We start from the raw sequence: 12,615 nt of genomic DNA on the forward strand, positions 1-12,615 counted from the left end.
GGTTTAGAGTCTATTATTGATGTGGTAGTGAAGCTATCTGCGATGTCGGTGGTCTTCTACGGCGGCGGCAATCGGAGAAGCAAAGGGCGTGCTTGGAAATGACCTTATGGATATCAATGTAATTTTCTTTTTTCTAAGAATCTTTGGTGCAAACTGAGGATGTACTGTGCTGCTTTGTTAATATAATTCCATTCCTTCAAAAAAGAATTGGAGCCAGCTTACTGCACGCGAGTCCCTGTCTATACCACCACCACGTTGCACTATCCTTCGTCATGCCCTGTCAGAAACGTTGGCCAGCCAACTCCCGTTGAGATCATTATCCTGCCTGGAGCGTGATTATTTAAATCCATTGAGGTCAAGATTGCGTTAGACATAATGCACAATGAGGAGAAAAAAAAAAGCTAGGAGAAAAGGTAGACCCACTCTTTGTGCCGCACAAATTGTGCGTTACCTCACGTCATTTCGGATCAGTGGAAGCACGCCCTGTCATGTTCCATTTTCTCCTTACAAAAGTAGTTATTTTTAGGGGATTAATGAAACATATCTCAACATTATCTTCCCTACCAAAATGATTGTTTTAAAGAAACCAATATGATTTTTGCATAGTGCATCGGTTCCACAAAGCTCTGCACCATGGAGAGACTGCTCATGAAGTCGTCCTTCGTGGTTTTTGCTAGAATGCTAGTACTGCACACCCCACTTGCTGCAACAGTCGGAAACTCTGAACAACCCAGGTTCCATCAACCGGACGATTGGACTGGTTCAACGCTCCTCTGAAAAATTCAAACCTTTCTTCAGGTTTACCAGAACTTGCATATCTTGTTCTGTCTTAATTTAATTATGATAAATTATTGATAATGTTCGAGTTGAATTGAACTTAATATATGTTTGTTAATGTTTATTCTTCTTTATGAATAACTTGAGTTAAAAGAAGAATGAAATCGATAATTTTTTCCGAGTTTAGGAATTTTAGCCTTATTGAATTATCTTATGCTTGGACTTCTGACCGCACCCGATGGTCCGGTGTGTGAAAGCGAAGGAAGCAACAGAGCATTTTTGTGTGGCGGTAAAATTTGAAAGGGTCACCGGATGATACAGTGTATGGTAATAGTGAGCAACAGAGTATTTTCTGCAGTACAGAAAGATTGGCACCAAAATTTAAGCAAAGTATGGATGAAAAAGGATAAAGATGATTTATTGACAAAGTTAAGAGAAGGGGATGCCGGTGCAAGTGATAAGATAGTCTGAGGGATCGGGAGCGGGAGAGACTTTCTAGCACTTAAGATCGTAAGATGTAGTACATGTGTCGACATCAGAGCGCTTGCTTGAGGCAAAGCAAGTGGCGGCTATTCACGCTTTGAGAAGTTTGGGTTAAATAAGGGTGTACGGAAGGTCCGCACTTTTGTGGAGTGTCCATATTTTTACGGAGAGTTCATATTTTCACAGATGTAATGGTTAGTTTTTTAATATAGAGTATTTATACCCCCACACCCTCTTTTTAGCAGCACTTAGCTCATTTATTTTGACCTAACTTGAGACAAGCAGCTCAAGAGCATTCAAAACTCCCTTCTCCACCTCCCTTTGTTATTCTAGGTGACATTTTGTGTAGGATTGAGTTAGAGCAAGGAGTAGTGCTAATAAGATTCAAATCCATCCTTTGAGCACTCATTTTCTTCGTCAAGCAGGTGATTTCGCATTTGTTACTCTTGGTGTTTTATCCACCTAGACGGCTAGACGTTGTCCGTTGAGCACCCAATCTTGTGGTGAGTCCCGAGACGTTTGTATCACCCCTACAAGTTTGAGTAAGTAACCCTAACTCGATCTTTGTGATCGCTTGGGTGAAGAAAGGGTTGAAAAAAATCCAACTCTTTGTGAGCACCTCAACGGAGACATATGCACTTTTGTTGGAGTGGCCGAATTTTGGTGAACAAATCATTATGTCTCATTTGTCAATCTCTTGTGATTTGTTGTATATTATTGTTCCCGTTGATTTTTAGGGTTTCTACCCAATCTATCTCCTTGTGAGGTTTGAGTTGTAGGTACATGGAGAAATATGTTAGAACATATCCTCTGGTGCTTGGTAATTCGTGGATTTGATCCACGTTGTTGCTGCATACGCATCAATTTGAGTTCTCCCAGAAATATCCGAAGTATCCACAGATTTCTACGGAACCTCCGTATATTGGTGGAGGTTCTGAAAAAATCTGGGAGAGTCCGAATTTTGCTAATCTGCTACGCTTTGTTTGTAAAATTTTCAGGTTCCGTCTATTCACCCCCCTCTAAGCGAAATCAGATCCTTTTCAATTAGTATCAGAACTAAATCTCTTACAAGGCTCTACTGCTTGGAGAATTTGAAGATGTCGACATCCGAGAAGAAAAGACCGAAGAGCCCAAGGAGTCCGAAGGATGAGACATCGAGCAACATTAAGGGCAAGGGAGTTACAATTGAATTCAATTATAATAAATTAAATGTATATAATTCTTACATCTCTGTGTCATCCGGACATGCGTTATACTTTGATGGCACACACTGTACCGCTTGGAGGCAAAAAAATGAAATTGCATTTAATCTCTCTTCATCTAAGTATTTGGAAGATTGTGTGTACAGATTTTGAGCTACCAGATAAAGACAAAGAGCTTACTTCCGAACAAGAGCAAAACATTCACCACAATGCACAAGTCGCAGGTGTATTGCTTGGCGCCTTAAGTCTCAAAGAGTTCAACAAGGTGGACGAGCTTGATGAGGCCAAAGTAATATGGGACACACTCCAAGTTGCTCATGAAGACACCACAAGTATGAGGAAATCAAAGATAGAATTGTTTGAAGGGAAATTGAAAAGATTTGTGATGGAGGGAAATGAAACCTTTCAAGAAATGTATGACAGTATGATGGTGCTAGTGAACAAGATTAGAAAGTTTGAAAGTGAAGAGCTAAATGACCACAAGGTGGTGAGAAGATTGCTAAGAGCCTTCACTCCAAGGAATCCCACCTAGGTGATACTCATATGTGAGAGAAGGGACTACAAGAGGCTCACACCTAGTGATATAGTTGGAAGAATTCTTACTCATGAGCTTATAAAGGATGAAGCAAATGAAGTCAAGAACCTTGTGAAGCAAAACTCAACCTCCAAGAACAAAGAAGTAGCATTGAAGGCAAGCAAGAGCAAGCAAGATGAAGAATTGAGCTCAAGTGAAGAAGAGAGCTCCGATGATGAAGAAATTATGTTCTTTATAAGAAAATTCAGGAAATTCATGAAGAATGACAGCTATAGCAAGTACAAGAGAGGAAAGTCAAAAGAAAAATCATCCAACAGAGCTTGCTATGAGTGTGACGAAGTTGGCCACTTCATCGCCGAATGTCTGAACAAGAAGAAGAATAAAGACAAGGAAGAAAAGAAGAATAAACCTTACGAAGGAAAAGTACAAGACCCACAAGAAGATCTATTTGGGTCAATCTCACATCGCCGAGTAGTGGAACTCCAACTCCGACTCCGATGATGAAGGGATCGCCACTATCGTCATTCGCTCCTTTACACTAACAAAGTCACTCATTAGTGACATGAGCGATGACAACGACACTTCCAAGTGTCTCATAGTAAAAAAGCGCAAGATAAAAACACAACACAAGCTTTTAGATAGTGATAGCGATATTGACAGTGGTTATGAATCTTTGCTTAAAGGTCTAAGTAAAAATATCATGTCTAAAATAAAAGAGTTAATAGAAATAATAGAGAGTCCAGCATACCCCAAAATCATTATCAGGGACTACCCTCGATAATGATTTCGGGGTATGCTGGATAGCGGGTGTGTGAACGGTGTTTTAGGAATTGATGTGTGCACGTACGATGGACTTAGGGATACAGTGAGTTATACAGGTTCAGGCCTCCCGGCAGATAATAGTCATACGTCTTGTGTGTTGTGTTATGGAGAATCTCGATTGGTTACAGAGATAGTTCTAACTGGTTGCCAGACTTGATCTGCCTTCCACTATAAACGGGGTCCTCATCTCTTTATATAGTAGGGAGGAGGAGAACTTACATGTGGATCCAAACAGAAGATCTTGTTCATCCTAATATCTAACTCAAGCCATCACTACGGAGGAATAGACGTGCCCACTTGCTCGGAGGGCTCAGTATATCCCATCATCGTGCACCGCTGTGCTGGTCTACAAAGTCCCACTCCATAGCATTAAATGCTACGAGATGAGACAATGCCCCTCTGTGCCGTCCCCGACCACTTGCTTGATCGGCCTACTGACAATGTCTCATCCATCGCGCGGCGCCACATCGATCTGCAAAAGTTGGTTTGGGTGATAATGACAAAACAATTAAAGAACTAATGAGTTTTATGAAGTATGAACAGGTGTAATTAGATCAAGTGAGAAGTTGACGCATGGTGATCCCCCAAAAAGGAAAAAGGAAAAAGAAAAGGACAGGGTGTTTGCATAGCTCGTCGGATTGAACTTGGTTGCCTAGGTTAAACTTGACATAACACTAGTTTCCCTAATCTTTGCACTAATTATGAACATGTGGATGCTTTTGTGGTGACATATTTTTTATAATTGAATAACATGCTCAAAACTTGCTATACTCCCGATGCTTGTGACATGGAATCACCTTGAGACTTTGTGCGCCTTTGAGTTATATTGTTTCCTCCTTATAGTGCTTTGACATCTCTAGTCCTTGCAAGTTCTTTGTGATCTATATGTGAAGCTTGGTAGGTTTACATCGCATTTGCACATCTTTTGCATTACCCAAGGGGAAGTAAAATGGGCGAAATTGCATAAAAAATGGGAGCTTTTGCATTCATGTGTACCCTTATTGCGCTCCTGATGATTCCATTACCAACAACGGGGAGAGAAAAATGATACAAGAGGGAGAAAATCCAATATCGTGAGCTTTGATTACTTCTTTTTAGCTTTAGGCTTTTCCAATTCCATCTTATGCTAAGTGATCTTGTTTTTGTTTTTCTTTGGCTTTTGGATCACTTAGATATGCTCATTGGTTTGCGTTTCAACTCTTTTTTTGATCTTCATATGTGTTGTCAATAGACTTATCAAGGGGGAGATTGAGAAACCAAGTTAAGATGTGCCTTAGTTTGATTGTGATGAGTCATTGACAACGTTTGAGTTGAGTTGAACTTGGTTAGCATGTATTTGATGATGCTTGTTCTTGTTCATGACTAACTCGAGTCGAAGGAAGAATGGAATTGGCAATTTTCTCTGAGTCCAGGAATTTTAGCCTTACCGGATTATCCTATACTTGGAATTATGGCTACACCGGATAGTCCGGTGTATGAAAGCAAAGGAAGCACCAGAGCATTTTTGTGTGGTGGCAAAATTTGAAAGGGTCATCGAATGATCTGGTGTATGGTAATGGTGAGCAACGGAGTATTTTCTGTAGGACAGAAGATTAGCGCTAAAATTTGAAGTAAACACCGGATGTTTTGGTGTTGGCGAGGAGTGCTCACCAGACTAATTTTTCCAGAGAGCATATCATTCAATGGACAGAGGAGTAACACTCACCGAATGATCCAGTGGTGTGTACATTGAACACTGGAGGTTTCACGGACAAATATTTGCAAAGTGGTTGCAAGCTTGTGATATGGAGAAGTTGAACACATCAGATGCTCCGTTGATTGGAGTGTGTACACCGGAGTTTTGCACCAAACAAATATTTGCAGAGAGCAAAACTTTCAGCACGCAGAATGATCTATACTGACCGGATGGTCCTGTATTTAGTCATAGAACACACCGGAACATCCTGTGTTCTCGAGTTCTGCGGAATCTGCTTTGAACTAAGGATTTTTGTTTTGAGCTAACCCGGTGATGATTTGAAGTGGGAGAAACATATTTGCTTGTTTCATGGTGTGCAGGTGATGGATGCGACTTAGCGGTCGAGGGTGAGATGATCAAAGCCAAACGGGAAGCTTGGTGCCAGACGATCAAGGAGCTCGGGTGGGATCAAGGGTGATCCTAGCGGTACACATGGAGATTAAGTAAAGCATAGATGGAGAAGAATGAAGATGACGTGTTGATAAAGTCAAACGAAGGGGACGTCAGTGCAAGTAATAAGACGGTATAAGGGATCAGGAGCGGGAGAGATTTGCTAGCACTCAAGATTGCAAGATGGAGTGCACGCGTTAACATCGGAGCGCTTGCTTGAGGCAAAGCAAGTGACGGCTAGTCATGCTTTGAGAAGTATGCTAGGGTGTCGTGGTTTGACCACAAAACCATAGGAGGACTGGAGGGTCACGTGGCATCATCGTGAAACTTGTGTCGAGGCGAAGCTAAGTTGTGCAAAAGTCGTGGCTATTCGATGGAAGGAGCGAAATCTGAACCAAAATACCCCGGTGGTAGATAGGAGTGCACTACCGGTGAAGAGTATTTTGGGAATAAGAAAATTTAAGGGTCAAGGAAGCTCTGATGGGCTATAAATAGAGGGATAGAGTTGTTAGATAACTTTGAGCTAGCCATTTGAGAGCCTAATGACAGGTTTTGGAGAAGATGAGAGGATAGGATTATCTTTCTAATAGGTTAGAGCTTTTATGAGAAAAATAATTTTATAATCTGTTAAAAATAAAGCTAATCTCTGTGCTTAATGAAGTTTATTTTCTCATATGAGCTTGTGTTCATCTCCTTCTTTTGGTTCTCTTGCCTTCGGTGCAAGGTTTTTGATTTTCTTGTTGATTTTTGTTTTTGCCTTTGAGCTGCAATTTTTCAACTGTGGAAAATTATACTTCTTGTTGCTATATATATAAAGATTCATATTCTCATGTATTAAGAAGATCTTGAATCTCCTTCCTTCTTGATTATTAATTTGGAGAGTTGTTTTTTTTATGACTGTTATTTGTTTTATTTTTCATTCAAATTTTAAACTTTTATATATAAATACACATACAATGATCTTGAATAGAGTCTATGACTCATATTCTATACATGCAGTCATATTATTTTAAAATTTTCTCTCTCGTTTTATCCCTCTAAAACTTAGGTGTATAAAAAATAAACCATCTATTTTTTAAAAAAAATATAAAGCACCTATATACTCTTCAATTCCTACGTTCCACTCCGGTTTTACCCAAGAATCACATTTGCTACCGTCATGCGGATCACAAGGACCAAGGAGACGGTGGGCCTGGAGACAGATCGATCATCGATTTACTGCAGCACTGGGGGTCAAGCCAATGCGCGAGCTCCGGTTCCGAGTCGTCCTCCACGGACATCCCATCTCCCTATAGACTATAGCGTGAAGAAAAGCTGTGCTTGTGTTACTTCAATTGTCCAAAGGACTAACCAGTCAGTAACGTCCATACTGTGTTTTCTTGTGCGACACATGAAAACACCCTCGCATCACGCTATTTTGCTGCGTATGCACATATCAGTTTCAGCCTTTCAGGACTGATTGCAAGCGCAATTGGTAATGAAGTGCAAATTAAAAGCAAGTACTAGCACCATGACAAGAAGGACGAACGTTTGCTAACAACATTTTGCAAGGGTCCAACATGCAAAACAAGAGCCTCCCCTTCTTGTCCTGGTCCGGCACCTCCCACTACGCCGAGCGCCGAAGTCAAAGCCGTAACGTTCGGCCACGAGCACCGTGCCCCGAGCGTTATCTAATTCCAACACTAACCGCTCTGCCCCGCTCCGACCCAAATGGGGAATAAAGTCCCGCACAAACCTTCACAACTTCTATAGAATTTAGAACCTATCCTACTCCTAGAAGCGAGCAATCGAGGATCCACACACCACTCAATCACGCGTGCCAAGAACCGAACCCTAAGAAATCAGCGCAAAAGCCAGATTTTTTAAGCACCCAAAGCCACTTCTTGGCCGCTGCTGTGGTCTTCTACACTACCAGCTGCATATTTTAGTCCTCCTTTCACATGGTCCGCACCTAGCACTCCGTCTCCCCCACGGTAATCCCGGGCGAATCTGCCCTTCAAATCGCAGTTCTTTAGCAGATTTCCAGACTCCTGCAGTTCTGTTCTGCCTTGCTGACTTTTTGCTTCCCTTGGTCATAACTCCTTGCCGTTCTCGACCAGCCTTCAATGGCGAGGAGTTACGCGACGCGACGCGCTTAAGGCTTGCTCTGAAACCCTGTCTGATCCGGTAGGCGTTTCGATCCTTTTCCGCGGCCGGTTGTTTCTTAGCTTGCATGTGTAGGCGCAGGCAGGCATGGAAGGAAGCTGTAGCCCCACGCGTTGCCGAGAGAGTCCAAAGCCATATACGCCGTCGTGTGTTGATGGAAAGAGAGGAGTGTGAGCCGGAGGAGTAAAGGCGGCAGCTTTTCCCTTGACGCCTCGCCTTGTGGCCCCCTCCGTTCTGGAAGGTTTCGTCTCCGTCCTCGTCTTCCCTGGAGAGCTTCTGAGTTCCGTTTGCCTCCTCCCTCTCCATGTTTGTTTCGGGGTCTTGTTAGTGCACAAAAGCTGAGCGCTTTGTCTCATCCGTTCTGTTCTAGCAAGCGGCGGTCTTGTGCGTCGGCTTGATGCTCTCTTGGTCCCTTTGAATTGATAGCAATTTGGTTTAGGTCCTGAGTCCTCTTCACCTAATCTTGTTTTTAGTTTCGGTTGGTGAGTCGTCGGTTATCTGCTTGTTTGTTGGCCCAGTTCTTGTTTATAATCTCCCGGCCGTCTTGTTCTGTTCTTGTGCTCCTCACATTGGCCACACCTCCATACACCATCCAAGGCTTCTCTTTTTATTGGTCACAACTCACAACTGTAACGTTTGGATCGAGAAGAGGAGCGCTCGTTTGTGCTGGGAGGTTGGGAGGCAGCGATTGCTTCAGGCGAGCCTTGGATGCTGCGTGTTGATCTCTGAGCCTGAGGTGAGGAATCTGATGCCTCATCCACTTCTCTTCTCCTCCTTTGTGACTAAAAAAATCATGGCTCTTTAGCTTGTTTGTTTCAGCTTCCGTTACTGTTGTTAATGTTGTTTAATTCGTGTTTGTTTCTTTCTTTGAGAAAAGATGGCTGCAACTTTCTTGTGTTGTTGCGCATAAGCTTTCCTTTGCTGCCGTGTTAAAGGCAAGGTGCAACAAAGTGATTTTCCGGTGAACCCGTTCTTTAAGCCGGTGATGAATGCATTCAAGGTCATCTTTTTCGGTTGGGCTTTAGCAGCCAACTTTCCTTCTTCTGAGCAAATAAATGTGCCCTCCTTTGCACCGTGTGCAAGGCTGCAACTTTTGTTTTGATTGCGGCTTTTCTTTTCTGTGGTTGACTTGAGACACATCAAGAACTACATGAAGAATCTCGCTGATCTCTTTCTTCCTAGTAATTTGTTGTTCTATCAAGCATAATTCCTGTCCTTCGTTGGTTCGGTATCTTTCCTCTGTTCATCACCTCATGCTACACTGCTACAGGGCAGAGAATGAGCTCCTGTCTGATCACACAGTCCTTCCTTGTTCAGAATGTTTGCAAGTACTAGTGTCTACGTTCCTGGTATCCATTATCCAATGCTTTTACAGAAGAAGGCTGTAAATTAGCTATCAGCCTCGCATTTTAAGCAACCAAGTACAGATATCAGTACTGGCCTGTTCTCTTTTGTTGTTACGGACAAGGAAAGCCTTAGATGTGTTATTGGTGGGTGGAGCGTACGCGATGATCATACGGAGCAAGTGTTAATGTGTGGTGTAATTGCCATTTGCATTGTACCTAGTACTGGGGAGGAATTTATGTGCTGAGGACACTGGCTAGTTGGTTCCATTAGGAAGAAGAGAGTTCTCTCTTGTGGTTACTATTTACTGCTGATGGCAAGTTTTTTTTTTCATTTTGTGAGCATTTCAGCACCACTCCATGGCAAAACCTTTCATTATTAGCCTTATTTCTAGCACAGAAATGGCAAATCAAAGACATTACATGGGTACCTCTCTGGCAGCTGTTAATTATTTGCCTTTTTTCCAATTTAATTGGTCAACCATGAAATCATGTTACATGTTCCTTACTTGCTTACATGATCATAGTACGTGTTCTTTACTTCCTCATATGATCGACGTGGCAAATTTTGATCCTTGGTGCAATGGTTCAATTTTTACCGCGTTAAATATTCGATTGTAATTTAGGGAAAGCTCTTGCCCCTATTTTCAGTTCTTCTGATGTAACGCTAAAATTCAGAAACGGCTGTCCCTGTCATCAGAGACAACCAACCAGGATTTCTGTAATTTTAAAGCATATGTTTGTCCATCACATTTCGTTTTTCTGTGGGCTGAACATTTTTTTTATGTTATTGCTGTGCAGCTGATCAAAGACTTTTTACTGCATTCTCCATAAATTTTAGTTCTTCAACAAAGATGGAACTTGTATACTTGGAAAGGAGAAATGGATTACACGACGAGAGTGCAATTCCAGAGTTCAGTGGAAGGGCAGAAGATCAAGACCCGTCCATTGCTGCATCTGAGAGTCAATCTGATTTGGGTCAGATAAACTTTAAGAAGCCATTGCCGTCAGATAAGAAAAGCAAGAGCTGCCAGTCATGCCATAAGTCACAGTGTTCGTGCAGCGGCGATGCACCCCATTCAGATTTGTATCCTGCACTTCCTGCCAAGATGATGATCTTGGAGTTTCTCATCAGAAGCCTGAGGAACCCGACAAGAACCCACGATGTGAGCGATCTTGACGACTTGATCACCGATGGGGTCAGCCAAGGGAGTGTAAATCTTGGTCCTTCTGAGAAAATGGTGTTGGATTCTTTGCATGCTCTTGTAAATGCGAAGACAAGACCGAAAAGCCCGTCGCTTTTCCTGCCTGGATCTAAGCTGAGAACAACTCGGTCGAAATCCCAAATCATAACACAGTCAGAGATATTGAAGCTCATATCTCCAGAGACATGGGAAACCTCCTCCCCAGGGGCATCTCCATTGAAGAAAAGCACAGCTGAGCTCAGCATGCATGAGAAGATGTCGCCCTATTGCTCGCATACGGCATCTATTAGCTCAAATCAGCCTGCTCTATCCCACTGTCCATCATCTCTTAGTGCTGGTCTTCTTCAATGCATATGGAAGGATGGGCTCCCTCGCTTTGAACTGTCACTGGACAATCCTATCGCGGTATACACTGCAAAACCAATCAAGGTGCAGGACAATGACAAGGCCCTTGACTACGTCTACATGATTCACTCAGGGGAACAAGGAAGAAAAGATTGGATGGGTCACTCAAGCAATGTGTCAAGACTTGTCGGCAAGATGAAGGTGTCAAGTTCCTTAGTGCTAAATTCAGACAAGTCAAGTCTTATGGAAACTGAGTTTGTTCTGTATGGTTCTCTTGATGACTATCTGAGGCAGATGCATAGTTCTTATAATGTTACAAAAGGAAAGGGACTTGTCAAGAGAGTGACAGAAATTATGAGAACAGGGAATGTTTCCCCTAGTCCGAAACATTCCTGGAAGTTTGGCAAATCCTGCTCTCATCAGTTCGATGACTTGACTGACATACCTGAAGGTGAAATGATCACTGCTAGGGAATCGGCCTTGACAAACCTCGATGCTGATGATTTGCCGACAAACCAAGAGTTAGCAGCAATTGTGGTGAGGGATCAACGGCACGAACGCCGGAAGGAGCCTGTTGTTGGCGGCTGGGGCCTGAAGTTCCTTCAGAAAGCAGGATCAAGTCATTCAGAGGGCTCTGAAGATACTGATGTTCCGAACAGAAAGGGTGCTGCAAAATGTATAACTGCTGTTGTTCCCAGAGGTTACCACGGTGGCGCGGTTTCAAAAAATAGCGGCCCGTCAGGTCTCGTCGAGAGATGGAGATCCGGAGGACGCTGTGACTGCGACGGATGGGATCTTGGCTGCCCCATTAGAGTGCTGGACAACGATGGTTGTGCTTCGTTGCCTTCAGCGGAGTCACAGGACAGCATATCAGTAGAGTTGTCAATCAAGGTAAACATGAGCTTCTTTGCAGCAGAATTTTATGATTCGTATCAGACATCATATTGCTGCTAGTTCATTTTATTTTTTTTCCTATGGGAGATTCAGGTTGTAATGCCCTAGAATGGGTTCCAATTGTTATCTTTTCTTCTAACAATTTTCAGGGCGCGAAGAAGGACGAGACAATGTTAAGGCTCGTGAATATCACGGAGGACCTGTATATCCTCTACTTCGACTCCAGTCTTTCACCATTGCAGAGCTTCTCAACAGGGATAGCGATTGTGCACAGCCAGGCACCACAGCTGTGCCCGAAGTTGTGAATTGCAAGCTTGCTATAGCGCTATGTAGATAGTAGAATGGAAACATTTCTTCTTGTAAATTTACTTAATTTTGTGATAGAGAAAGGGCAGGCAACATGTTCTGCTTTAATTTATCAATCAGTTGATTTTATTACAGTGGAAAAAGTGTCGAGAGACAGAGAGATTAGAAAGTGAAAAGTTATCTTTATTCATGAGTAGCATTTATAAATATATACACAATGAAGAGGTGCCAAAGCACCCGTTGGAGAGGTCGGTTGACACCCAATGGGTGTCCATTAGTAACTGCAAATGGCAGTTAACTTGCTAATTGATCACATGTCTTTATCTTTTAAAGAATATCTATTCACAACACTCTCTTAATCAATTATTCATAATGTAAATTTCTCACTGAAAACTCATCTACAATCCTATAAAAAAAAATATGAGGAGAAAAT

At 42.5% G+C, this 12,615-nt stretch overlaps 1 protein-coding gene across 6 annotated transcripts; it reads left to right on the top strand.

Moving 5' to 3' along the window:
• The first annotated feature begins 7,583 nt into the window (after positions 1-7,583).
• On the top strand, positions 7,584-12,372 carry LOC133916947 (uncharacterized). 6 transcript variants are annotated; one of them, XM_062360849.1, is made up of 4 exons: positions 7,584-7,917; positions 8,044-8,110; positions 10,234-11,873; positions 12,026-12,372. In XM_062360849.1, the coding sequence occupies exons 3-4, from the start codon at positions 10,287-10,289 to the stop codon at positions 12,179-12,181; spliced, it is 1,743 nt and encodes a 580-aa protein (XP_062216833.1). In that variant the 5' UTR covers positions 7,584-7,917; positions 8,044-8,110; positions 10,234-10,286; the 3' UTR covers positions 12,182-12,372. The 6 variants fall into 6 exon arrangements, with proteins under 6 accessions (XP_062216833.1, XP_062216832.1, XP_062216831.1 ...); XM_062360847.1 differs by having other exon boundaries at positions 7,585-7,917; positions 8,044-8,825; XM_062360848.1 differs by lacking the exon at positions 8,044-8,110.
• The last annotated feature ends 243 nt before the right edge of the window (positions 12,373-12,615 follow it).

This window comes from Phragmites australis, chromosome 4 (assembly GCF_958298935.1).
Source record: "Phragmites australis chromosome 4, lpPhrAust1.1, whole genome shotgun sequence".
Lineage (NCBI taxonomy): Eukaryota > Viridiplantae > Streptophyta > Magnoliopsida > Poales > Poaceae > Phragmites > Phragmites australis.